The following is a 24,530-nucleotide window of genomic DNA, read 5'->3' as shown; positions in this document are numbered from 1 at the left end:
AAGCATAATTACACTATATGCATTACATCATTTTGTGACAGTTAAAAAAATATCTGAACGGGGTTTTTTGTTGTTGGGGGCTGTAGTGAATGAGTGCTGGCATCTCATTTCTAGAAATGTATAGAAATGTATTTTTCTTATTGTCCTGTGTGGGTTTTTTTTTTTCCTCCCCCCACTCACTCACTCTATTTCCTCCTCCTCTTCCCTGTGTGTGCCACAGGTCTCCTGTACCTGGTGTGCTTACCCTTGCAAAGGGTGGAGAAGTTGCCCTTCTCATTCCAGGGGGCTCAAGCTGGCATACAGTGGCAGCACTGCTCTGAGTTTGGTATGACTTATTTCCAGTTGGAAATTTTTATAGGGTTAGTTTATTTGGATCAATGGCTTGAACAGATTTATTGCAGAGCTATGCCGTTGTTTGCATCAACGTGTGAGGAGGCATAGTAAGGGGGAAAAGGGAAGGATGTGAATGTCCTTCTGGCAGTGGCACAGTTGTCTTAGATTCTGGAGACCACAATAATTGTGAGCGTTTCTGTAGCTTTTGCTCGTGATTGTGGCCTGTGGTAATTTCTTCTGAAGGAAGCTGCTGCCAGCTGTAGCTGACAGCTAAACAGTTAATGTCCTTGGTTTATGCTGCCCAATGAGTTCTGCAGAAATGGAGGAAGTGTGCCAACCCCTTGTGACCCCGTGGCTCATATCCTCACTAATATGACTACTTGATTATTAGGTTACCTGCAAATTGCAGGTCCTTGACCATCTGCTCTGTGAAGCTCCTCAGCTCAACCCCAGCATCTGTCTGGCTTTGCCCTGCAAACTGTGCTGAATTCCTGAGCAGATCAGCCCTGCTTCCCAGGCTTGGTTTCTTCTGCTGAGTGTCATGCTGTCCTCCTCCTATCTATGTGCTGCACGTGAAGTTCTTCAGTAGCAATCTTGACTGCTTACCTTCCTTATATTTCCCAGAATGTGAGATGAGTCTGGAAAGACAGCCATATAGGCTGCAAGCCAACTTTACGAGTCAGGCCTCCATCTTGTGTGAGGAAAGGTGACCTGGAGTTCACTTGGTTGGTGCCCAAGAAAGAAGCAGTGTGGTATGGATGGCACTGGGGAAGTATGGCACAGCTAGGGGAGAAGGGCTTGGGCGGCTCAACTGGGAAAGCAGAAATACTGAGTTCGTCTCCAGAGTATCCCTTGTGACTTGGAGGCTCTGACTAGCTTCTTGGAGGTACCCAAGAGCCAACCAGGATAGTGTCTTCAGCAGGAACCATGGTCTCCTTGCTCCAGGAGCCCTTTGTAATTGGGCTGCCCAGAACTTGGACTACCTCCCAAACTGCTCAGAAACAGGGGTGGGTTTCTGCACCATAGAATGAAGAGACAACATGAGAACCCTTAGGTAAGAGCATATAGGAAGATGTGAAAAAGCATTTCAGACCTGGTGAACAGATGATAGGAGCCAAAGAACTTGACATTTCTAGGCTGTACATGGGGAATTTCTGGAGCAAAGTCAAAATACAGAGTGTGTCCTCTGGAATTCAGAGGAATGGTCCTGAGGAAGCAATGTCAATGGGAGGTTTGGATATCAGTCCATGAATTGGAAAGGTAGTGGGGCTATAGGCAGTGAGAACACTAGTGTCCCTAAGCAAACATCCCCAGAGTCTCTAGAAATACTCTGCTTTGCTTCATTGCGTTGTTCCTCTGTGACTTGCCCTTCAAGTTAATAAACTGTTAATCACTTTAAAATTTTATGGGTCATTTCATTAAAAATGTTCACTGAACCGTCCTGAAGTTAAGATAAAGGAGTTTCATGAACTTGGACGCTTTTCTTCTTTTTCTTCAAGTGCACACATAACTGGAAACCATGCAGAGGCAGTAATAACTAATATAGCTGGGAAAGGAATCTCCTGGAGAGACTGTTCCATGGCTTTTCAAGGAGGAAGAGGCATCTCTGGTTTCTTGTATATTTTTTCATTACATTCTTTCTTTCTTTTTTTTTTTTTTTTTTTTCTCCCCATGCCTCCTTTTTTATGCCCAACTCAGAGGGGGAAAAAACCTATCCATAAAATCCTCATCAGTTTGACAGTTGTCTGTCTCATCTGGGAACTAGCTGGTGTTATCTTGGCTTAATTCATTAGACTATAAAAATCATCAAAAATGGACATCTCATCTCTATTGAGAGCATTAATCGTTGGAAACGAGTCAGTTATGCACTATGGAGTAGCCCCTCTGCAAAACTGCTTGCTTTTGAAATTCCTTAGCCTAATAGTGGCTGGACTTGACAAAATAAGACTGCAGGAGGGCAGAACCTACACTGGCAGGAGACATGAGGAAATAGCTATTTCTTTAGGAAACAGCCCATCGCCTGCATTTTGTGGCTGGGTTGCAAGTGTGTCTGGTCAACTGGCAACACAGAGGTCCGTGATCTGCAGCCAGGCACGTGCCTGGCTCTGTCTCCATGAGAGAGAACGGTTCTACTGTGAATCAGGCAAGTAGCTTGGGAACACGTCTTAGCTCCCCTGATGGTTTGGAGTCTGTCTCTTTTTCTTCTCCCCACTTCTCCTTGTGCTTATTTTGCAAGACTTCCTCTGGTTCTGGGCTAGTGGGGCTGAGCGCTCCCGGGACAGGTCACTGCAGAGCGTGCTGCTTTTGAGGAGGAGTGGGGCTCTGGCTGTGGAAGAAGGCTATGTTATTTTATTGAGTTAGGATATACTGGGGCCTCTTTGACATCGTGGCCCTTTCACTAGCTGTTCATCTGTCCAGGTCCTTAGGATGAGCTGGGCACTCATCTCAGATGAACTTAGCCTTGTATCGGGGTCATCTGCTTCTTAGCCTGGGAACCTTTTCAGGGAACTGTGCGTGGACTTGTGACTGACAGCTGTTGTCCTTGTGTTTTAAGACCAATTGTTTCAATCAATGGGATGTTTTTGAGTTTCTCATTTCAGCAGGAATTAATTCAAGCTGTCACAATTCTTTTTTGTTAAAGTTTGGTGATGTTCTAGGATGTGTATTGATCATCTGAACGTTCAGAGACGTATGTGGTCTAGGCGATTGTCTGAATTTTGCTCAAGATGTCCAAAGCCAAGTCAGCACTATTATTCATGAATACGATTGCAAAGCTGCTTTTCTATTATGTAATCAGCTAAATGCTGCTGAAGCGGAGCCTTTGGAGCAGCCCAGAGTGTAGCACAGAGACATTTCTGTAGTGATACAGCTTTGGGACACTGTGGAGTCTGCAGGAGCGAGTGCAGTGCTCTCTGTTTTGGCTTAAAGGTCTTGTCTCAAAGAATTCAGGAGCCGGTTTCCATTAAAGCAGTTGGGGCTTGCTTGGGTTTAAGTTTTTGCTGCTGCTGTTTAGAGTAATGCTGATTAATGTTCTGAGCAATGCAATAGAGAGTGAAAAAGGGAGGTGCTTATGATTTGTAAATGCCACTTTGCTCTTCTGGTCCTATCCCTCTAGGGAGAAGACTTTTTGTTGTTTTTTTATTTGTTTTTTTTTGTCTTCCTCCCCTCCGTGTTGTGGCATAAAGCCCTCTAAGGCTGCTGGTTGAGCACATAGTTTGCTCTAAGCATATGCATCCATTCCAGTGTGCTCACCTTTGTACCAGTGGGCAAATCTGCATGGATGTGAGGGAACATGTGTGTGCAGAAAGAGCAGATGCATTGCTCTGAGCATAGGTGACCCGCAGTGGCTGTGCGTGCAAGCCTCTACCAAAGGAGGAGGCATGTGGCAAGCTTGTCTGCACTACGAGTTGCCCATTCCCTTGATGATCAGCTACAAGCAAATGGGGATGAAATCAGAAATTGGCAACATGCTGTCAGGAGGGATTAATTTCTGTCCCTGATTAACTCTAGTCTCCTGCTGTTCCAGTATAATACTTTACTGTACGTGGTTCCTGATACAGTTCCAAAATGTTTTCTTTCATGGAGAATAGATCTGAATCCATCCCCTGTTCTGCTCTCTCCTTTTTATGTTAACTTGGATCCAAGTGGCAGGATCTGGATACACAGTGAGAGGCCATGTACACGTTTCCTAATGCTGATGGAAAGTAGCTGTGAAAAGGTATCGGTGTTTTGTGGGTCTGCCTTGAGACATACGAGAGTCTTGTTTCTGCTTGCAGTAGCTTTAATGTACCAGTCTCTCTGGAGACTCCTGTTAGCGTATGAACACTGGGTGTTAATATTCTACCTTTCTCCTCAGGGTCCTGTAATGCTTTGCAGAAATTGAGGACATCCTCCTTCAAGGAGGGAGGCCAGTGCTGTTGTCAGTAAGAATGTTTGGACGTGGGAAAGTGATTTGACCAAGATGTAGATGAGTCGGTGGTGCTTTGTGCCCACTAAAGTGGGAATAGGGACCAAGTCCCCTTTCTCAGCCATGTCGGGCAATTGCTCCCCACCTGTGTCAAGCTTAATTAATACAGCATGCTGTTGTGGAAAGAGTGCAGGTGTGGAGCTGAAATAGTGCTCTGTGCTGCGCATGCAGAGCTGTGCAGAGAGCTACTCCTGCGCTAACAGATGGATCTAGAGCTCAGCAGTGTGCACGAGTCCGTTCCTGTGCAGGAGGAGCAGGGCTGGAATAGCAGAGAAACCAGGGTCCTGAAACACTTGGAAAAGACCTAAAGAAAGAGAGGACAAAGGCAGCTCCTTGTGTGGAGCTAGTTTCTAGATCAGAGCAAGTATTTCAGGTGGCTTTGGGGGAGTGAGGGCTCCCTCTGGCCCAGCTCTGGCTCTTGCTCTGTGCACAGACTTCACTGTGCTGTGCTGGTCCTCGGGTGCAGTGGGGACCTGCAGGCTGAGTTCATCCCCATCCCTGGTGGAGCCCTTGTGCAATCCTGTTCCAGGCAGAGTTCAGGAGTGGCTCTAGGAATATAGGCTGTCCTGTTGTCTTCTCTTAGGCTATCTGAGGAACAGCAAGTTATAGCTGATACATGCAGGCTTTGCAGAAGCAGGTATGCCTATCTCAGCCTGGCAGAGAAACTCTGCCAGGAGAAAGCCTACTGCTTGTTCCCTGTCCAGAATTTGCATCATGGCTTCTAGTGAGCAGATTACCTGCATGAGTTGCATGGACCAGCTGTATCTAGTGAATGGTGAATTTTCTCCTTTGCCTTGATCCTTTTCTGGGAATGAGGATGACCCTACAAAGAGCTCAACCTGAATTGCTCTGGCTGATATCTTGAGTAACTGCCATGCTGTTTGGGGCTGAAGGATGAGGATTTACCTTCCCTATTGTTACCCAAATACTAGTTAATCAAGTAATTAGCAGTTGCCTTTGGGGGGAGGGTGCCCTGCAAGGTTGGCAGGAGGTGAAAGAGGGCTGGTGCAGCAGAGAGCAGCTTCCTGTGCCACCCTTTGCTGAGCAGGCAAATGGTGCTGCCACATCCTGGAGACTCTGAAAGGTGGCTGTCTGGTCCTTGCCAGCACACCAAGCAGGGAGAGGCCAGCCACGCTCCTGCAGGGCGAGCAGCTCCATGCCTTGTGCCCTGCCAATGCCTTGAATAGTCTTGCAGGACAGGAGCAACTTTGCTGGTTTGTCACTGCTGCCTGTAAATGAGTAGCTGGTGGAGAAGGAGGCTGGTGCGAGGGGGGGGGGGTGTTCTGCTGTTCTGCTAAGAGGTCCCCACTGTATTTTCCCTGTAATTTGAAGGGTTCCTCGGCAGGCTGTCAGGGCTGCGATGTGACAGCTGCACCTGCACGGCACTGGGAGGCTGTGTGCTAACAAATCCCGCATGGAAATAGCCACGAGTGGGGCGCTGCAGCAGCAGTAAGCCAGGGTTTTGCAGGCAGTTTTGATTGACAGCTGCAGGGTTTTTTTTTTAACTGATATAATTGCATGTTTGGGGGGCTGTGAAGATGCAGGAGGTAGAGGAAGAAGAAAGGGTGAGGTGCAGCACAGCTGGATGCAGTTTAAGCCCCCCTATCTCCACAGTCTGCTGCTGCACTTGGCTGCTAATCTTTGCTTCTTGCTCTGTATCTCCATGGCAGACTGCAGGCAGCTTCCTGTCCCACCTCTTGTCAGCAATAAGATCAGGACCTGGCATCTGAGTTCCTCAAATCTGCTCTTGCAGTTCTAATCCGAGTGCTCTTGTACTGTCTCTATGCCCTTCTAGCATGAAAAATGCTGTATATTGAGGGCTTGGGATCCTGCTCTGTTTTCCATCCACATCACTAGTGACCTGTGCATGTTCTTCCTCCAAAGTCCTGTTGCAGGTATCTGCTCAAAAGCATCCAGCCTTGCTAAATGTCTGCTTGTCTTGGGGATTGTTTTGAATCTCAACCTGGTGAAGAATGTACCAACTTCATTTTCTGCCAGTAGCCTTAATTTTAGTTTGAACCCAAGACACTAGAGTATGAAAAGCACTAATTTGTGGGGGAAGAGCAAATGAATTTGAGTGGGTTTTTCTTTTTTTAGCTTACAGGAGAGGAAACTGAAGTGGGAATCTTAAGCCTTCAAATACATAATAGGGTACAGCAGCATGAAGCAGACCTGCCTGTTCTGCATTAATCCTGGATCTTTCCACCAAGAATATCGTTCTAAATTGCAGCAATGGATTTTCAGATTAGATGTTATACAAAATTTTCTAGTAGGATAGTGAAGCACTAGAATACTTTATCTCATGAAGCTGGGACATCTCCATTGCTGGATGTCTTTTAGAACAGGTCAAAGAAACATGTCAGAAATGATGTAAATAATGGAGAGTTGCATTAGAAATCTCAAAAACTACTGCCTTCAGTCTGTGGGACAGCCTATGTGAGGTCTTGTGATCTCTTCCAGGCCTATTTTCTGTGATGCTGCAGAGGTTTCTAAATCCTTAACAGAGTCTGTTCAGATGTTGGATCTCTGCAGGTTGCTTTCGGAAGGTGCATCTGACAAACTGTCTATGGGTGCTTGCCAATCCTGCCCCCATGCCTCATCAACTCTTCTGCTGAAAAACCTCGGAGGGGAGGGGGGGAGTTCTCAGCTGGAGGATTTGGTGCTGCTGCTGGAGTCTTGTTGATGGGGCTGAGGAGGTAGGACTAAGCCAAGAACTTCAGCTGATTGGACTTCAGATACTCACTACTTTTTTTTTAATAAAAAACTCTGAGCACTCAGTATATTTTTGTTCAAATCTCCGTTCCTTGAGCTTTCTGGCTTAGGGAGTGGGAAGCACTAGCAGCAGACAGGATAGCAGTCTGGAAATGCATGGTGGGGGGGAAAAGTAGCTAGAAATCTGTTCTCTGTATCCTGTGGGATAACAGGCAACTTGATGGGTCTCTGCCACAGCAGAGGAGACCTGCGTTAGACATTGGCAACTTTCCAACAGGCTGTCTAGGAAAACACTGGAGGAGATCATCTGGGGAAGGCTTGGACTCCCCATCAGTGGTAGGTGAGAGCAAGGGCCACGAGCCTGTTTTGAACAGCGCAGGTGAAGTAGATCGTGCTTGAGCTGGAGGGCTGGATTAGATGACTGGGTCTCTTCCAGCCTTGCTTTGAATGAGTCGCTCTATTTTCAGAAATGTTTCTAGTGCTTGAGATTAAGAAAAGCTTGTAAATGTGACTCCCTGAAGATCAGAGAAAGCCCCAAAACCTATACCAGAAGGTAAATAAAGAGAATTGCAAAGCTGCTGTTTAAAAAATTTCAGGTTTTTAAAATAGATCATTACTCTGCAGAAAGCACGAGTAACTGTTGATATTGCTGATGTATGCTGGCCTAGATTTCAATCACTCTAGCTCTAATGAGAGACTTAGTGTAATTCCGTGTCAGTGGAGTTATCCTAAATTTACATCAGTGCAGCTGAGAGATGAATTTGGCCAGTGGTAGCCATCACTAAGAGCAAAAGGCAACGCGAGGTAAATACTACTCTTGCTCTTCATGTAGTTAGGAGAAAAGCCTGCAAAATATGGCTGAGAGTTTAAGAGTGTTAATGAGGCCTGCACAGCACAGTGCTTTTTTCTTTCTTTTTTTTTTCCTTTTTTTTTTTTTCCCACAGCCCTTCCTACAAGCAGCAGCAGCTTTTCTGGCACAGAAGGTAAAGCTGTTTTGGGAAAGAGGGCTGATTATTTATTTTAAGGTTATCCTAAAGTAACATTTCTGAGGGTCTGGGAGCCTTGAAGTCTGGGTCACGCAGTCCAAAGCTAGCAAGGAAACTGCACATACCTGGAATACACCTGCAGGGGTTAAAGAGTAGCTCTCTCCCAGCTGCAGCGCTCTGTTCCCCATCTCCAGGAGACCTTCTTGCGGTGTCCCTGCTCTCCCAGCTTTTGTCCTGGTGGGCCCAACGTAGTGCTTCAGTAGAGCATGTGCTTAGCTACCTAGAAGAGCACTTTCAACTTTTTTAATTACACTGACGATCCCTTCTGAATTTGGTTTTAATAGGTAAACCAGCAGGGAAGTGACTTCAGTTGAGCAGTTACAAATCCAGCATGTTAGTAGTATGGAAGAGCTTCCTATGTTAGAGGGGTTTGCACCACTCTATCAATGCACCTTTTGATTTGACCTATCCCTTGCTTTGGTACAACATAATATTATCCTGGTAGGGATGGAGTGGGGTAAACCCAGTACGATCCTGGTGCAGAGGCAGTGGTTCTGATAGAAATAGCATAAAGTCAAAATATAGCTGTAGAGAACATCTTTAACAGCATCCCTCCTACAGTATTCGAGGTGCAATTTTAGCTGCACTGATCTAAAGAAGTACAGCTGTTCTCCATAGACACGACTTTAATCATACTGATTAAACTTTTCTGTGTGGATCCTGAAGGAAAGCAGCTGAGAGCTTTTAAAAATACCGTGTTCTCTTTTCTAAAGCTTCTGTTATGTCCCCGATAACCAGGAGACTCGAGGATAACCAGCCAGAATCAAGGATCAGTTTGACCCCCACCTCGCCTCACTGTACGCGTGTGTATTTTCGAGACCCTGTGATCTGCGAATGCATTGGGGTATCCGTCTGAGATGCTGTAGCTGTTTTCTCTCTCCTGTGCGTGGCTGGGGCAGGCTTGGCCCCGGCTCCGGCAGCCGAGACCTGTGCCGTCCCGGGCGCCGCGTGAGCGTGCGGAGGAGCGTCCGGTCTCCGCGGACGCTCGACCAGCGCTGTCGCTCTAAGCGCTCCCTGCACGAGGGCTTGGGCTGCTGAAAACTAAAAGCAGCTTTCCAAGCTGGAAGAGGTTGGGCCAACCGTGCGTAGCCCTCTGTCCCTGCCTATTTGCTAAATTACGTGTAACAGCCTTGGGTCCGTTTCTGAGTCCAGCCCCTGCAAATGCCGCAGAGGATGGAGACGTGGGTGCAACGCGGGGCCGGACGTGTGGAGCAGCTGCCGCCTCTCCTTCTCGGGAAGGCTCGGCTGCCTTTCCCCTCTCCGTCCCCAGTGTCCTCTGTGATACCGCTGCCTTTTAGCAGGCCCTGCTGTGGAGGAAGGAGACTTCGGTCCTGTGATTTGTTTGCTTCAGTTATAGCTGCCCATCCCTGAGGAGCGGCTTGGCTGCGCGTTGCTCTGTCCTGCTCCCTCCGCAGGAGAGCGGAGAGGAGCTGGCGGGATGGTGCTCCCTTGTTAGGTAGGTGGAAGGAAGGAACGCGGCAGGGATGGGGCTTTGCACAAGGGGGAAGTGAAGAAAGCAGGAAGCAAACACAGGTTTTACCAACCGTAGGTGCAGCAGGGACGAGGCAGGAGATGGGAATCGCGCTGCCTCAGGTCTCTGCCTGCGGCCCCGAGCAGCCCCTGCCCTCCGGAGGGGCTTTGCGCTCGTCCTTCTCCTTGGTACCCGGCCGCGCCGCTCCTCGCTCGAGCGTGGAATATCTCGTGGTGCTCGTGCCCGGTTATTTTTGATGCAGGTAATTTCTAGGCTCCCTCGTTGTCAGAGGGCGTCTGCTCTGGGCACCTGGGTGTGGGCACGTCTGCTCCGGTGCTCCAGCCTTCCTGCTGTCCCCGCTCGGTGCCAACTTTAACCTTGAAAACGGCAGGACCCCCGCTACAGCGTGGTCAGGTCGTGCTCTCTCAAACCACGAGCCAGCCTCCGTCTGAAGTCATGACGTTCACTTAGAAGCCACAAGATTTTTATTTTAGAGACGGTAGATGATGGGGCTCTCTTACCTGATACCAGGTTATTTAATCATCTGAATCCTGTGGAAGCAGCTTTCTGAGCATTTCCCCCTGCATTTACAGGATTCTAGGGCCTGCAGTTTTCAGGGGCTGCCAAGTGCTACAATATTTCTGAGAACTTCCAGAATTAGTAATGTGGTATTCAGGGGCTTTAATGAGAACGTGAGTGCAGAGCACTGAGTTGCACGGGGTGTTTTAATGCGGCGCATTAAAATAAAGGCCCAAGAAGGGCATCAAGTGAAATACATGATGCACAGAAGAGTTGGAGCTCTGTTTTTAAGGCATGCCTGGGAAATGGCAGGCTGCAGGAGCATACCAGGGTTGGTGGAGTGCTCCAGCCTTGGCCGTCGGCACGCCACAGCTGAGAGGCTGGAGCTGGCATGTGCCAGGGCTCCTTACAGAGATGCTCCGGGTGCTTGAGCGTGCATTTGTGTGTGAGCAGTGTGCATAGGTGAGATGAGACTCCAAATGGCCCAGACTTCTTGTCTGTTGGGGGAGACCAACAGGCTTATCTGTTGTACCAACTACAACCCTTGTTGTGCATGTGCAACCCTCTGCAGAGATCAGAGCTGGGTCACTGTATGGATCTGAGGAGCACGGCCTTGGCTCTGGGACTTCAAATTTTCTTCTGAACTGGTTTCCCCTCTCTCACCACCTAATAGTGCTGGGAGGGCAAAAGCTTTTAATTTCTACAGTTTTATGACCTCTGTAGGGTATGACATGGTGTGGTCTCCCTTCTGCATGAGGGGTTGTCTCACCATCCCTCCCTTTTCAGGGCACCCATGTAGAGCGTGGGGCTGTTATGTCATTGGAGATTAGTTTGGTCTTTGGCCTTCCTCACCTGAAGCACCGGTAGGTACATCTACGCGTGTTGTCTGGAAGCAGGAAAGTAGCTTGCTCTTCTGCAAGCACGCTGGGTTTGCACTATGATTAAAGGTTGATGTTTGGACTGTAGCTGTCCAGGCCAGGTGTATTGGACACATTCTAGGATGGAGCAGAAGATATCTGGAAAGCAAGTATTATCCAGAGCAGAAGCCTTTGTGTGACAGTACTGTGTGCAGCACAAGCCCAACCAGGTGCAGCAGTGTCTCCTGCCAGAGCACCGGGGTGCCCACCTTGCACCCCTGTAAAGGGAACGCCTCTGGGTTCTAGCTGTTTTCCTTAATATTTTATGATCGGACAAACTGAACCATGGGAAGGTGCCAGAGCTTCCTCCTGGTGTCTCAGTAAGCTGGTGAGGGAGCGCTACAGGAATGGGAATATTTCTGCCCCCTTTTTTCCCCTGTACTCAGGCACAGTTGCATGGTGCATGCATAGGGAATTGGGTAGTGGCAAATGCTTTCCTAAACCTTGACAACTCACTGGATATATAGGCACTGAGGGAATTAATAGCAGAGATAAGCATAACTTATTGTGCATTAGGAGCAAGGCAAACAAGTGATTTTAGAGGATGAATATTCTGAGGCAATCTCAGATCTGCCTCTTGGATTATACAGTTGCTGCTGTGAACATGTATTGATAATTGGTTGTGTTACTTGCTCTGCTTTTTAGTAAGGCTGCTTAGTGCTTTGCTGGTTCGTATCATATACTCAGCTGTTTATAACTGCACTATGCTTTGAAGTATTTGGGGTGAAGTTTTTCAGGTTACAGGTTGTCCTCTTCTCCCCACTCCCACTTCAATACCAAGCTGAAATTAGAAAGAAATGAGAATCTGTTTTGCCTGTGTCAGTAATTTTCCCCCTACTCCTGCCACTTAACAACTCTCTCTTTGCCTGCTGCTGGGCTCCTCTTCCCACTTCCATGCCTAGATCCCCAACCTGAGCAAGGCTAACCCAGGGGCTAAAGCCCTTTCCACGTGTGTGTGTGTATATACACTTATTTATATAAATATATGGAGCTTTGCAAGAAGAACTTGGCTTTGCTCTTGTGCTCCTGCATTGCCATGTGCTCGCTTTGCCTGTTGGGTGACACATGCAGATGGGGATGGGGCATGTTCGCAAAGAGACTGCAAAATCTTCTGAGGAAAAACCAGTCCCCCAAGAGCGTGCCAGCTGCATCCCCCCTTCTCCCTGGGACTGATAGCATGGCTTAAGTCGAGTATCTCTACATGGACTTGGAAGCAGCAGTTTCCTGACCCCAGACCACTCCTGTTTGCGAATTCCAAACCCATATTTCAGAGCACAAGGTCACAGGAGAATTGCAATAATTCTCAATGTTCTTCTACTGCGGGCAAATCTGAGTGCTTTGCCATACCTGAGAAATGGTAGGGATGTCTTTGACCCAAGAACTCTGCCCTTAATTCAGTCCAAGGAAAAACCTAGTGTGGAAAATGTCATCTCTGAGTTAAACCTGGCCGAGTTTTAAACAAACCAAAGCAAAATGTTACAACGGAAAGCATAACGTTATCTTAATTGTGTGGAGCGCTGCCATTCCCCTGCCTATCTAATGCGTTCTTGTGCATGTATGGTCACTATTAATTTGTGTTGAATTGTTCTAATTAACACAGATAAACCGTTTAGCCAACAAGGTCTGCAGAGCTCTGCAGCTGCAGAGAGCATGGAGGAACATCTCCTGAGTGGTTTTGGTTGGTTGTGGATTTTTTTTTTTTTTTCTCCCCTTCTCCCCCCTCCCCCCTCTTCTCCCTTGTGGACAGTCACTATTTCTGCCTGGAACCAATAGAAGCCAATTTTTTGTTTCATAATAGGAAAATACTAATGTCAGGACGCCCTCCTTATCCAAAGCTTTCTCCTTGAAGATTGTTCTTCTTTTGCTTTCCTAATTGCTGCTGCTCAGCTGGAGGTAGTGTGCGCCTTCCAAACACACAACATTATTTTGTCATGCTGGTACTTACCAAAGGGAAAAAAGAGCATGAGAAAATATTGCTTCATGTTGTTTTGCTTGCTTAACCCTTCCTGCGCTGATGTGAGGTGGGTTTTTTCCGCTCTAGCGCAGGATCCCTTGTTGTTGGCAGTACATACACTTCAGTCTGAGCCTTGGGGTGCGATGGGGCTCAAAATGCAAAACATCTAAAATTTACTTCTGCAGTCTGAGGTTGCCTGTAGAAAGGGTCATCTTTCTAATCGTTCTCTTCGACATTGCAGCCCTCGTGTAGTGACCTCCTATAGCAAAAGACAGGCGGTGCCAAACCGATGTGGAACGCAGGCAGTTTGGGGACCGAAACGATCTGGATGGAGCCCTTGAACTAGAGTTGGCTGAAAAACGTTGTGCTTGGAGTTGATTTCTTTTTACTCCTTGAAAACCAGCAGACCTGGAGCCTGAGAGAGCAGGAGGCTTGGAGAGGGCGATGGAGCAAAGTCCTACCTGTTTTCTGGAGCCTGAGGAGCCAGGCTAATATTGCAGGTTTTTGGCTTGCAGTGTCCCTGCTCTTTGCTTGTCTGCAGAGTTCTTACAGGTCACTAACCAGGAGAACTTACAAGGATGCTGTTCTCTCCCAAAGGTTCAGAGATGAGCTATTCTGAGCATTTTGTATGCCACTCTGATAGGAGTGGGGTGGAATATCACTCCTGGCAGCCAAGGTAAAATTACTTGACTCTCTAGGGATTTTTGGAAAAATAGGTGCCTGGAGCAGAACTAGAATTGAGGAGTGGTGTATCTGGATGAAAGGCTGACAAAAGGATTGTTGTCAGGAATTTGCTAGTGGTACAGAAGAAGGGAGGAGCTGGCTTATCAGAAGGCTTGGGCAAAATAGGGGCTGCAGCAAGAGTCTTCAAGCCAGGTTGAAACTTGAAGATTAAGCCTGTAGGTCTGGAGGGACTGTACAAAGCCAAAAGAGCACCCCTTGGCTTAGTTTCAGAATGTACTCCTGTGGTTTCAGCTGCTGAAACCACTTTGTTAAACCACAAAAGGAGAGTGGAAGCTGTTGGAGAATCTACCCCCCCTCCCTACTCAGGCTTCTGAATTCATTGCCAGCTGCCTTCCATTGAGCAGAGCTGCTTCCTGCTTATGAATTTCTGGAAGAGAAAGAGTGGAATAAGTAGTCTGAGAGCATATCAGAAGGATGTTTTCTATGGTGTTTTTGTCCTGCTCCTGGGTTCCTGATATAGGAACAAAGATCATGTTGGACTGCACTTCACAGTCTGCTTTGCTGTTCCTAAACGGCAGCCCCAGCTGTTGTCCGTTCCTTGTGTTGTCCTGGACTTGGTGTGCATCATATTGGTTAACTGTGCTCATTGCTCTCTTGAGGCCCTAGAATACAGAGCAAGAGTTGTTACTCACATCTCCTAAACAATTCTGCAGTGATGTGACATGCATCTGCCTGGCAGCTGTAGGGAGCGGAGCCCCATTTGTCCATTAATATTGTATGTGTAGTGCCAGCAGAATCTTTCTTCTCTTTTGGCTCTTCCAGCAACCAACAAGACGTGGAGTTCTAGAGCATCATGGGGGTTAGGGTTAGCTCAGTTGGTTAGAGCGTGGTGTTAATAATGCCAGGGTCACGGGTTCAATCCCCATATGGGCCACTCGTTTGAGGGTTGGACTAGATGATCTCCAAAGGTCCCTTCCAACCTTACCAATTCTGTGATTGCTGGTTTCCATGAGCATGGAGTTCTAGTTTGTGTTGTGCTAGATCAGGTCACTGATCCATCCAGTGGCTGCAGTCTTCCTTGGTGCTTAGAGGTATTTTGCAGGAAGTAGGTCTCAGCTGTGCAGTGGCTCTAACCATGGGTGCATGATGTGCTGCTCTTTGGATCCTGGGCACCAGCCATGCCCGCCCTTAAAGCACTGAGTTTCACTACCTTTATTTGTTCTGGCAGAACCAAGGGAAAGAGTCATGGTAGTGAAGTCAACCTGGTGAGTATTTCTAGCCAAACCTGTCCTCAGTTGTTCCTTCATGCTGCCAGTGCTGGCCCAAATGCAGTGATTTCTGAGGTACACATCTGCATCACAACAGCTTGGTTATGGTTTGTATTTTGGTGCTCCTCTGCAACCTAAGGCAGGGACATGCGGGTGTTCTGTGAAAAATAGTTTCTTCACCAGGTAGTCTCATCTGTTGTTGTAATGGTCAGGTCTGCAACAAACTGGCAGTCAAATAGGCAGACTGTTTTGCCTCTAATGAAGCACCAGAGAAAGCTGGTTTTGGTTTTTTTTTCTTTTTTTTCCCCCTCCTCCCTTTGTTTTTTGTTTGTAGGTAGGATGAGATTATATGATTCAACTCCCAAGGAGCATGGAAGCTCATGCAGGGACCAGACACTTAGCATGGACGTCTCAGGCATGGGAAGTCAGCTGTGTCCTCAGGAAGGTCTAGGTCTCCTTGGAGGGGTTTCTGCTGCTAGAGATTTTCAGGCCTGGAGTTCCAGGTGTTTACAAGTAGCCCAAGGATTCAGGGAGAAGCAAGAGTGTCTGTGGTGTTTGCTGCATAGTTACCTTTGAATAACTTACTTCAAAAAAAGTTTTTTTAAACACAGCATAAGGCTTTTTAGTAATCTCAGATGACTGTTAAAAAAAGTTCCTCCTGCCCCTTGTCTTTGTCTGCAAACTCAGGTGCAAGCGACTGAGTTAACAGGTCGAACAGATGCCCTGAGGAGGCAACAGAGGTGTTGGTGATTCAGAAGTCTTGTGCTGACACTGTCGATACAGTCATGAACGCTTCACTGGTTATGGGAGCAGAAGCCTCTTGCCGTTGGGACAGATCCCTTTCCATTGGGCTGGTGCTCATGCCAGCAGCGTGTCCCTTGGGGCTGGTGCTGTCCTTCGTGGTTGTGTGATGCGGCTTGGAAGAGTGGGCCATGGGTCACAGCTGCAAGCTTGGTGCGCCAGCACACATTTAAAAGGGGAATAATACAGCAACGCGGTGGCTCTGCCTCTGCTGCCGGTTTGGCTAAGCAGAGGTGTGGGTGCATGGGCAGTGTGGTGGGCAGCTCAGCTTGTGGGTGGGAGGGGGATGCCTGTGGCCTGCAGGTGTGAAGGAAGGCATCATAAAACCAGTGGTATGGGCACTGGATCACGTGTATTTTCTGGTTCCAGTGCATTTTTCCCCTTTTTCCCCTCATTTCCAAAGCTTATGTTGCTATCTAATCGATGTGACTAGAATTCTTCTGTGTTAAAGGGTCAGCCTTTCGGTGGGAAGACCATTTGCTGTGTTTATCTATTATACTGACTGTCTTTCTCTTGTTTCTCTTTGTAGATCTACAATGAGAATAGAAACCTATTTGAAGTCAAGGAGAATGTGCCCAGGAAATTAGTGGAGAAGGTTGCAGGGGACATCGAGAGCCTCTTGGCCAAGAAAGTCCGTGCTTTAAAGGTAAGGGGATGCCCTCATATGCGAATTCTTTGACTATTATATTCAGTTTTAAGGAAAAGAGTTGATGCTGGTATAGTATTATGATCTTGCCTCCTTTATAGTTTCTGTGGTTGTGTGGCTTTTTCTGGGAACTGCATCTTCTGCAGCTGTGCAGGTTCATATGGATGTTTTCTGGAATATGTTTAGGGTGTGAGGCTAAGAAGTATCATGTAAGGGTCTAGTACAGGAATCTACTAGATTCCTATCTCCTTCCGTTGTCATGTTAACATTTGAAGGTGCTGCCACAAGAATAAAAGTGACTGTAAAAGCCTGACGACAAGTTCTACCCAGTCATTTAACTGGATATGTGGGGAAAAGGAGCAAAGGTACTTCATCTTCCCTACAATAGCTTATGAAAACATTTCAGACAAGTGGAGTTTTTTTCCTGTTAAGGACAGCATGAACCAAAATGTTAGTGTGCTAGTGCCTGGCACTTGAGTCTTGTGATTGACTGCGTATGCGAGTTGGCCTCGTGGGCGCCCACGTACGTTTCCAATCTACTGTCCTATTTTGTAGCACTCCTTTTTTAAATGAGTTCACTTTATCTGGAGTAAAGCAAGGTAACCTGCTCATGGTACAGGCTCCGCAGAACCTGACGATGTCTGTGATGAGGCAGCAGCAAGGCTATACTCTGCTACTGTGTTTTCTACCCCTGGAATGGAGACAAATAATTGCCAGGCTGGAGAAATGGAAATATCGTCTCTGCTGCAGAGTGATAGGAGACCCATGTATGAGTTTCACTTCCAAGAGCTGTAATGTCCTCTCCAATACCTGATTGTACCAAGCGGGAAGAAGTTCTGCATCTGGTAATACCAGCTGGACTTGGCTTGCAGCTTGATTAACTGGGGGTGGTTTTGTTGAGTGACAGACAAGGAGAAGGCTCAGAGCGGATAGTATAGCTGTTGTGGTAGCACCTATGTCAGCCAGGGGAGCCTCAAACTCACGGGATCTGAGTCAAAAGTGTTGAGGGCCTGTGTGACCGGCAGAGTAGTACGGGGCTCTCTACAGTGACTGACAAAGATGTAGCTGTAGGGATTTGGGTGGAGAAGACTGTGTTTGGCCCTTGTGTCCGTGAGGTAAAGGTTAGGCCTATTTGGGATTCATGCCGAGCACTTATTTTGAGTGGAAGGAGCTGAGGTGGGATTAGATATGTGGGCACTGTCACCACTGTGTTTGGATTTGCAGAAATGAAGAACAAGGTGGGGGGGGGGAAGGTAGGACCAAGGCCCAGGAGAGTGTTTTTTGTCACTTGGAGCGGTTTCATTGCAGCATGAGCAATGGTCTAGGGTGGCATTGGAGAGAAGTTGTGCAGCCTGAGCTCAGAAGAAGACAGCAGAACAAGACAAGCTGCCTGATGTGGGAGCGGGTGGGTGGATGAGCTCCCAAACTGTGGAAACTGTTTCTTCCCAGACCGAGAGGAGGGGGAAAAAAAAAAGCAGCTTTTTGACTTTGCTTTTTCTGACATGAAATTTCATCGCCGTGTCTATAGTTTTTGCGTATGTATTGTCTACTTGAACTTCCAAAGACAACGTGCCCGCTCTGTGGATGTTAGAGGAAGGTGTGCGTGACAGAAGTTAGCCACAAACTTAACGTGCGTCTGGACAACACATGGCCCCTGTGGGATGGGCAGGGCAGTAACATTGAGCCATACGGGAAGATGGTGCTGAGTGGTTGCCACTGTGCTGTTTCATCAGATCAGTCACTTTGTTTTTTCCTTAACATATTCTATGACTTGCACAGACTCGAAAAGAGTCTGTGCATCTCCTACTGCTAGGACAAAGGTAGGGCTAGCGCCTTGTGGTACAAATAACCTTGTTTGTCTTCCAATTTGATTCGTTTCCATTTGATATTTTGGGCAGGACTTGTTGTGTTTTTTTATTTTTTTATTTATTTTTTATTATTATTAAGGGCTCATCCATCGCTGAGGAGTGGTTCTAGCAATGTTTGTTAGATAACTAGCGCTTGTAGCTGTTTTGTTGCAGTGGAAACAATGATCCAGTGACCTGAACTGGTCCTCTTGAGAGGACGTCTTCAGAGTGCAGTGGGTGGAAGGAGCAGTCTTTTATATCCAGTTTGCGTGTTAATACTTGATGTCTTGGATTGGTGGTATTGACCACAAAATCTGGAAATGGGGAAGTTAATGGGAAGAAGAGAAATGGGATCTGCTGTATTTCCTCTGTGTAGAGATCAGGATCGTTTTTTGCAAAGCTTGCTGTTAGCAATGGGGCTTCCATAGCTTTTTCCACTCTCCAGCCTTTGTTTTCTTCTGTCTCAGCTCTCCTTAATTGAATCATATCGCATGGAGTCATTCCCCCCCCCCTTCTCTCGTGACTCACAAGAGTGATGACTTCTCAGAATGTATTTTTCAGCATCTGAGTCAGGTGAGACTCCATGTATGAGTGAAGGCAGGTGAGGAGAGAGAAAAGGAGCCTTTTCTTAAAGTAGGAATTGTTGCATTGCTTAGGTACTTACTCTACTCTCTGCCTCCCTCTCTCCCTGTTCTGTAGGGGGTTGAAGGGATATTGCTTGTGCTTCAATGAGACTTTGTAGGAGGGTGCTAGATAGCCTTTGGGCACACATGATAAATGCACAATACCAGAGTGGTATTCTGATTAGGTGGTGATTTAGTCTAGTCATCAAAGAGCCTGCTTTCTGCTGTTTCTAAGCAAAAATATTAATATGATTAAAGTTAAACTATGTGCAGAGCATTTATTAATAATACATAGTTTCCTTCCTTTTGTGTTTGATTTCTAGAACCTAAAATCAAACATACAGAAACCAAACTTCGTGACGCTTGTTCAGCTTCTGAGGGCTATGGGCTGATGCTGTGCTATGAGGTAGCAGTGGTCTGGCACTAGCAGGACGTTTTCATTTACCGCATGCATTTCAGAAGGGTACCGGAGTCAGAGGTGTGTGACACAGGGGGTAATTGCTTCCCAGAATAAGTCATCTACAAGGAGATGGCTATTTGGAAGCTGTCTTTCCCTTTTTGTTCCAGACCATCATATCTGATGTCAGTCTCCTCCTGCTCAAAATTTTTCTGTCTCAGGATCTTTGTAATCGCCACCTGGGCCAGCTGACACTAGAGAACAGCATCTACATCTGGATACTGGGGGACCTCTATCCAGAGTTTCACACAGCAGCCTCTATTAGACATGGACTTGGATCAGCATTGCTGCCTTTTCCCTGGTGTCCTCCATCATCCTTTCCCCATGGTGAAGACTCTACTGCTTCAAGGCTGCTCTCTGTCTCCTTTAGACTCTGTAGTTCCAGCTCCCTTGTCTTTTCAAGCGTAAGTGAGAACCAAGGGTCTTCAATCCCTGAAGTACAGCCCTTGTTGTTTAAAATGAAAGCATCTGTCATTGCTGAAGGGCTTGACTCTTGGAGGGGATGGCATGTTTACCTAGCCTGTTACGGTACAAGGAAGCTCTAGGGATCTTTCAGAGGGCGAGGAGTAAGGAAGCAGGTATGTTCCTGAGCAGGTGCAAATTTAAGAGCGTCTTCATGTCCATGCTAACAAACTTGCACCTGTTAGAGCCTAGAAAAATTTTTTCCTTTACTCTTGGGAAAGGAAAGAGGTGGCAGATTTCCAGAAGACTAGTAGGGAGTTAATGTCTGTGTCATCCCTGCTGTGTTTTCCTTGTGCTGGGAATCACAGTTGGCTGGCTCATGGCTTGACATCATCTGAGACTAGAACTGAATAGGCTGCTTTTTTTTTTTTTTTTTTTTTTTGCCAAGTATGTTCTTTTGCTGCTTTTTTCTTCTGTTTGACTTATTTAAGTCTCCTGTCTCTTCTTTCATCTCTTGGTGTGTTCAGACACTTTCTTGCCTGAATGTGCCCAGAGACTTGTGCCACTAGGCTACATTTTCTTTCAATTTCTTTAGAAGACAAAACTAAAATGATTAGTCTCCTTGATGTTTTATTTCCTACCTTCAGTAACTCTGAGCGTCTCCCGCCCAACTGGCATTTGCTGCCGTTGGAGCGCTGTGCAACCCAGGGAAAAAGCTGTTGTCAATGGTGTTGTATGGGATGGCTGCCAGCTCTGGAGTCCGAGGACTGAGGCATGTTTTTCTCGCTTCTCCTCTCTTTTCCTCTCCTAGTTTACCCTTTCTAGGATTGTGGAATTCACCAGCAGTGGCTAGACCTTCCCTTGGTCTTCAGCCTTGGTGGCAGTTTGAGTGGCAGTGAGTTTGGTGAAGATGAGCTAGTCTGAGGTTTCTTTTCCTTTTTACTGCAGAGAAAATAGGGGGTGCTAGAAGAAGCATGTTGTCATCAAATCCAGTCCCTCGTGTTCCCTATGCCATAGGATGGAGATTGTGCCTAGAACACATGTTGATCTCTTCTTCCCTGTCACCACCTACCATCCCTCTTTCCTTTGCCTTCAGCCCTCGCAGGTTGCCATTTGCCATTCCTGTTTTGTACTCTCCCTGCACACAGATTTGGTGCTGGCCTGGGCTGCTCCTCTGTCGCACTGCATTCAGTGTGCCACTTCCACGGATGCCCCAGCTTTGTCTAATACTTGCGGCCACAAAGGTGATTTCCACAGTGTGCTCCTTTCCTTACCTGTACTGGAAATGCCAAACTATGGATCAAAGGGAGAGAGCTGCTGGGGTGATGAAAGACTTCAGCAAGTGTCAGAGCAAGCAGCTGAGGAGCTGCTGACCTTATTTCTGCTGTGCAAGCTCAACACCTTGGGAAAATTCTTCTATTGCCATAACAGCCTCCCTGTAGTATAGGGCGTGCACACACACACACACACACACAAAATAAACATCAAAGAGGAGGTCATTGCTCCTGGTGTACCATCTAGTAGTGCTCCCCTCTTTTTCAGGTCGGCAAATATCCCAGTGAGAGAAGGGAGTTGTGACTGGAGGGAGGAGCAGGCTGAGAGGTGGAAATTTTAGCTCCTAGGGTATGTTTTAGGCTTGTTCCTTTTTTTTTTTTTTTTTTTTTTTTTTTTTTTTTTTTTGTGAAGGCTGCTTTGGATGATAACTGCTTCATCCTTCGCATATTTAACCACAGACAATTTGCTTTGCCTCCGGAGAATGGCGCATCCCACAATTTACTGTGTGGGTTATGCCCTAAAGGGAGCTATTTATACATGGTGACCTGCCTAAAGATTGCTGTCTAAACTGATGTTCTTCTCCCATCTCTAAAAAGAGTCCTCCTTATCCATAAAAAAAAAAATAGTGCAAATATCTGCATGCTCTGGCATTACCTAGCATGGGATGCCAGGAGCAGATGTGGGGATGGGAGCAGAAAGGCGCTGGGCAGCCGAGGCCCTGGCTCTCAGGTATCGCCCATCTCTGTGACCAGTCCTGGCAGCCAGGATCATCCGCATCGCTGGCTGATGGTTCCTGGGTGTGAAGCTTGGCAAAGGGAAGGCACAACAGGCACAAGGCTGGCCAGGCTCCCTTTGCCCTGCTGGCTTTTGATAGTCTAGATGGCCTGTCTGAAGCATTTGTCCAGGTGTCGAGGCTGGCATGGCTGTGCCTGTGTCTTTTCTAAAGAGGCTTTTTAGTTTTGCATGCTATATACAACTGGCAAAATTTTTTGGCTTAAGGTAAAGCTTGTTATGTTTCCTGTGGATCTCAGCTGTGTGCGGTAAGTACCAAACATTACTTCTGTAAGCCAGCCCATAAACTCTTCCTAATCCATTGGGTGCGTGCCTTCTCTTATCTCATTTTCAGTGTGTGCTCTTGCATCCTGTCCTTCTCCAGTGCAGACTTGGAGAGATGAAGGCTATTTGATCTGTAACAGGAACTGTGTGGCCGTTTTGGTGGTGTCCCAGTCCTGACTGTTTTGATCATGGGCCATCGTGCTGTAATCCCTTCTCTTCTGTATCTTAACCCTAGCTAGATACAGTGGCACTCTTAGATGTTGCAGGATCCGCATAATCATCTGTGCTTGGGAGCAGTGCCCGTGTGCAAGCCTAGCAATTAGAAATAACTCATCTTCCTGGAGAGCAGGGATGCTCTCATCTGCTTGTGTGCACAGGTCTTTCTCACTGCTGCAGGATGCTCACCAGGTCCAGGAGTTCTCCAGGCTGTATCAGCAGCACCTAAAGACATGATTAGTTTGTCTTTTGCATTATTTACTATAGTAAAAGAAGCGTTTAGGGACCTGATGAAGATTTCAGGTGCTCATGCTAAGCACTGAGCAGAAATACAGCAAGGTGGCGTTTCATGTCTTGAACTTAGAGTAGGTGGTGGGTGGGGTGAGTATATTTTGTGTGCGTAGTGGGTTTTATGCACCTTGCATAACTCTGACAACAGGAGAACTAATGCCACTTAAACTGAAATTTGATTAATTAAGGGAAAAGTGTGTGGGTCTGGTTTATTTTGTAGTTGCTGAGTTTAACTGCGTATTTTTGTTATGTGTTTGCCTTCAGTGCAGCATAAGCATTTGCAGGAGTGGAAGGGTTTGATGGGGGCTTAGGGCTCCTGTTCTCAGCTAAGGCATGAGAGATCACGGTGTGTTTCACTGAACGCCTTCAGATCCTCCTGTAGGAAAGAGTAGGAAAGCTTTGCGCTTAGCATTGGACAGTTTCTTCTGGCAGAAAAAGCAGCACGAAGGACAGAACGCTGGGGGTTTTCTGTGGCTTTTGCTTTTTGAAAGCATCCCCGCAAGAATGTCTGCGTGGCTTTCCTGGGGTGCGTAAGTCCGAGTGAAAATTGCTGTAGCAGGTTGTGGCATTCCCATCTTCCTTTGCCTTGGGTGCCAGGGCCGTTGCAAGGGCTGGGAGCTGGTTCATAGATGACCGAGATGAGGGGCGCGAATGATTGAGAGAGGTGGTTGATCTGGTGATGAGGCAGGTTTGAGCTTTCTTGCTGCTTTGAACAAACTTCTCGGTTTTGTCTCTGCTTTCCACCCCCACCCTAGGTTTTGTTTTCCTGCTTTCTGGTATTTTCTCTTGCTTATTCCTTCTGACGTGAAGGTGTAGTTAGTAGCCTGCAATGCTTTAAGATCCTCTGACAGGAGAGGAGGTGGGCGTTTGGTGCGTTATTACGAGGTATTTAACGGGATGGCTTCTCGGGGTGGTCAGCTGGGGCGCTTGCGGGAGGTAGCAGCTCAGACCAGTTGTGCTTTTAGTCCCGGTTGAATGCTCAATGCATTACTGTTCATCTGGGACTAGTTCCAAGCTCCATTTACGTCTGGCACAAGCATATATCAAGAGTGCAAAGGGGATTTAATTGGACAGGTTTATCCCTTTAACAATTCTGATAGCCCTGAAATTTCCCTTGCAGGTACTTGTTGCATGGAGTTTATCAGCTCCTCTGCTCCCCGATAGAGGTGATAAATGAAAATTTTTGTCTGAAGTGCAGAAGTTGGCATGTGACAAAGCATTTCTCAGCCCTATTCGGAGAGGTTCCCCCGCTTCCCCTTCCATGGGTGGAGGCTGTTCTGCGCTCTTCCCTGTCTTGGCCTGGAGCAATAGGGAGTAGCCGCTTGCGGCAGGACACCTTCTGGTCCCCTTCATATTTGGAGTGTTGCTATCCTCTGGACTTGGAGACATGTGGTCTTCAGGACAGTTAGCAAAGGACGTCAGCATTCAGCAAGAGCATGAACCTCTTAGTAGCAACCTTGGGATTGCTTTGGATTTCTCCTCTGCTGCTGGAAGTGCAAGTTGCTGCCAGAAGCAACTTCTTCCAGGGACTAGCTCGCCCAGTCATCCTGGGTTTTAACTAGAGAGGTCTCGGGACAGGAAAGAGACTCTCCTCAGCTGCAGTCCATCAGTAGGTTGGGTTGGATTGGTTGGCCATGTGGGCTGCTGCACTTGGAGCAATGGTGGGTTTTTCTGTTGCAGTTCAACATAGCCCTAGGTTTTACATGATGTGGGAGTTCCTGGGCATGCGAGAAGTCCACAGGCTGCTGCACGCTGGCCTGCTGGGTCCCCAGCTCAGTATCCTAACTATTTGACAGGCTACCTGTCTCGCATGGCAGGAAAATGGGGGAGGAAAGAGGGAATACACTTAGTTCAGTTAAGCTCAGATGTTGCCTTTGTTTTTGCTTTCTTGCCCTGTGCGCGTGCTGTGACGGACAGAGTGGCTTCCCTCTGCAGCGCTCTTGCGTTCGTGGAGGAGGCCCCATGGCTGACACCAACTTTGCGTATGCTAAAGTACAAAACACTTAAAGGTATAATCTCTTTGCTTGGCTAATTAATAGTGACAA

At 47.2% G+C, this 24,530-nt stretch overlaps 1 protein-coding gene across 2 annotated transcripts in view; it reads left to right on the top strand.

Moving 5' to 3' along the window:
* Nucleotides 1–24,530, top strand: part of CACNA2D2 (calcium voltage-gated channel auxiliary subunit alpha2delta 2) — a 210,010-nt gene that overhangs the window by 69,217 nt on the left and 116,263 nt on the right. For both annotated transcript variants that reach the window (XM_062586057.1, XM_062586056.1), the window contains exon 3: nt 16,202–16,318. In XM_062586057.1, the coding sequence (XP_062442041.1) occupies nt 16,202–16,318 (117 nt within the window). The remainder of the gene's footprint in view (nt 1–16,201; nt 16,319–24,530) is intronic.

This window comes from Rhea pennata, chromosome 12 (genome assembly GCF_028389875.1).
Source record: "Rhea pennata isolate bPtePen1 chromosome 12, bPtePen1.pri, whole genome shotgun sequence".
In the NCBI taxonomy this organism is placed as follows: domain Eukaryota; kingdom Metazoa; phylum Chordata; class Aves; order Rheiformes; family Rheidae; genus Rhea; species Rhea pennata.
The sequence above is the reverse complement of the archived record's forward strand: the minus strand, read 5'-3'. Positions and strand labels throughout refer to the sequence as shown.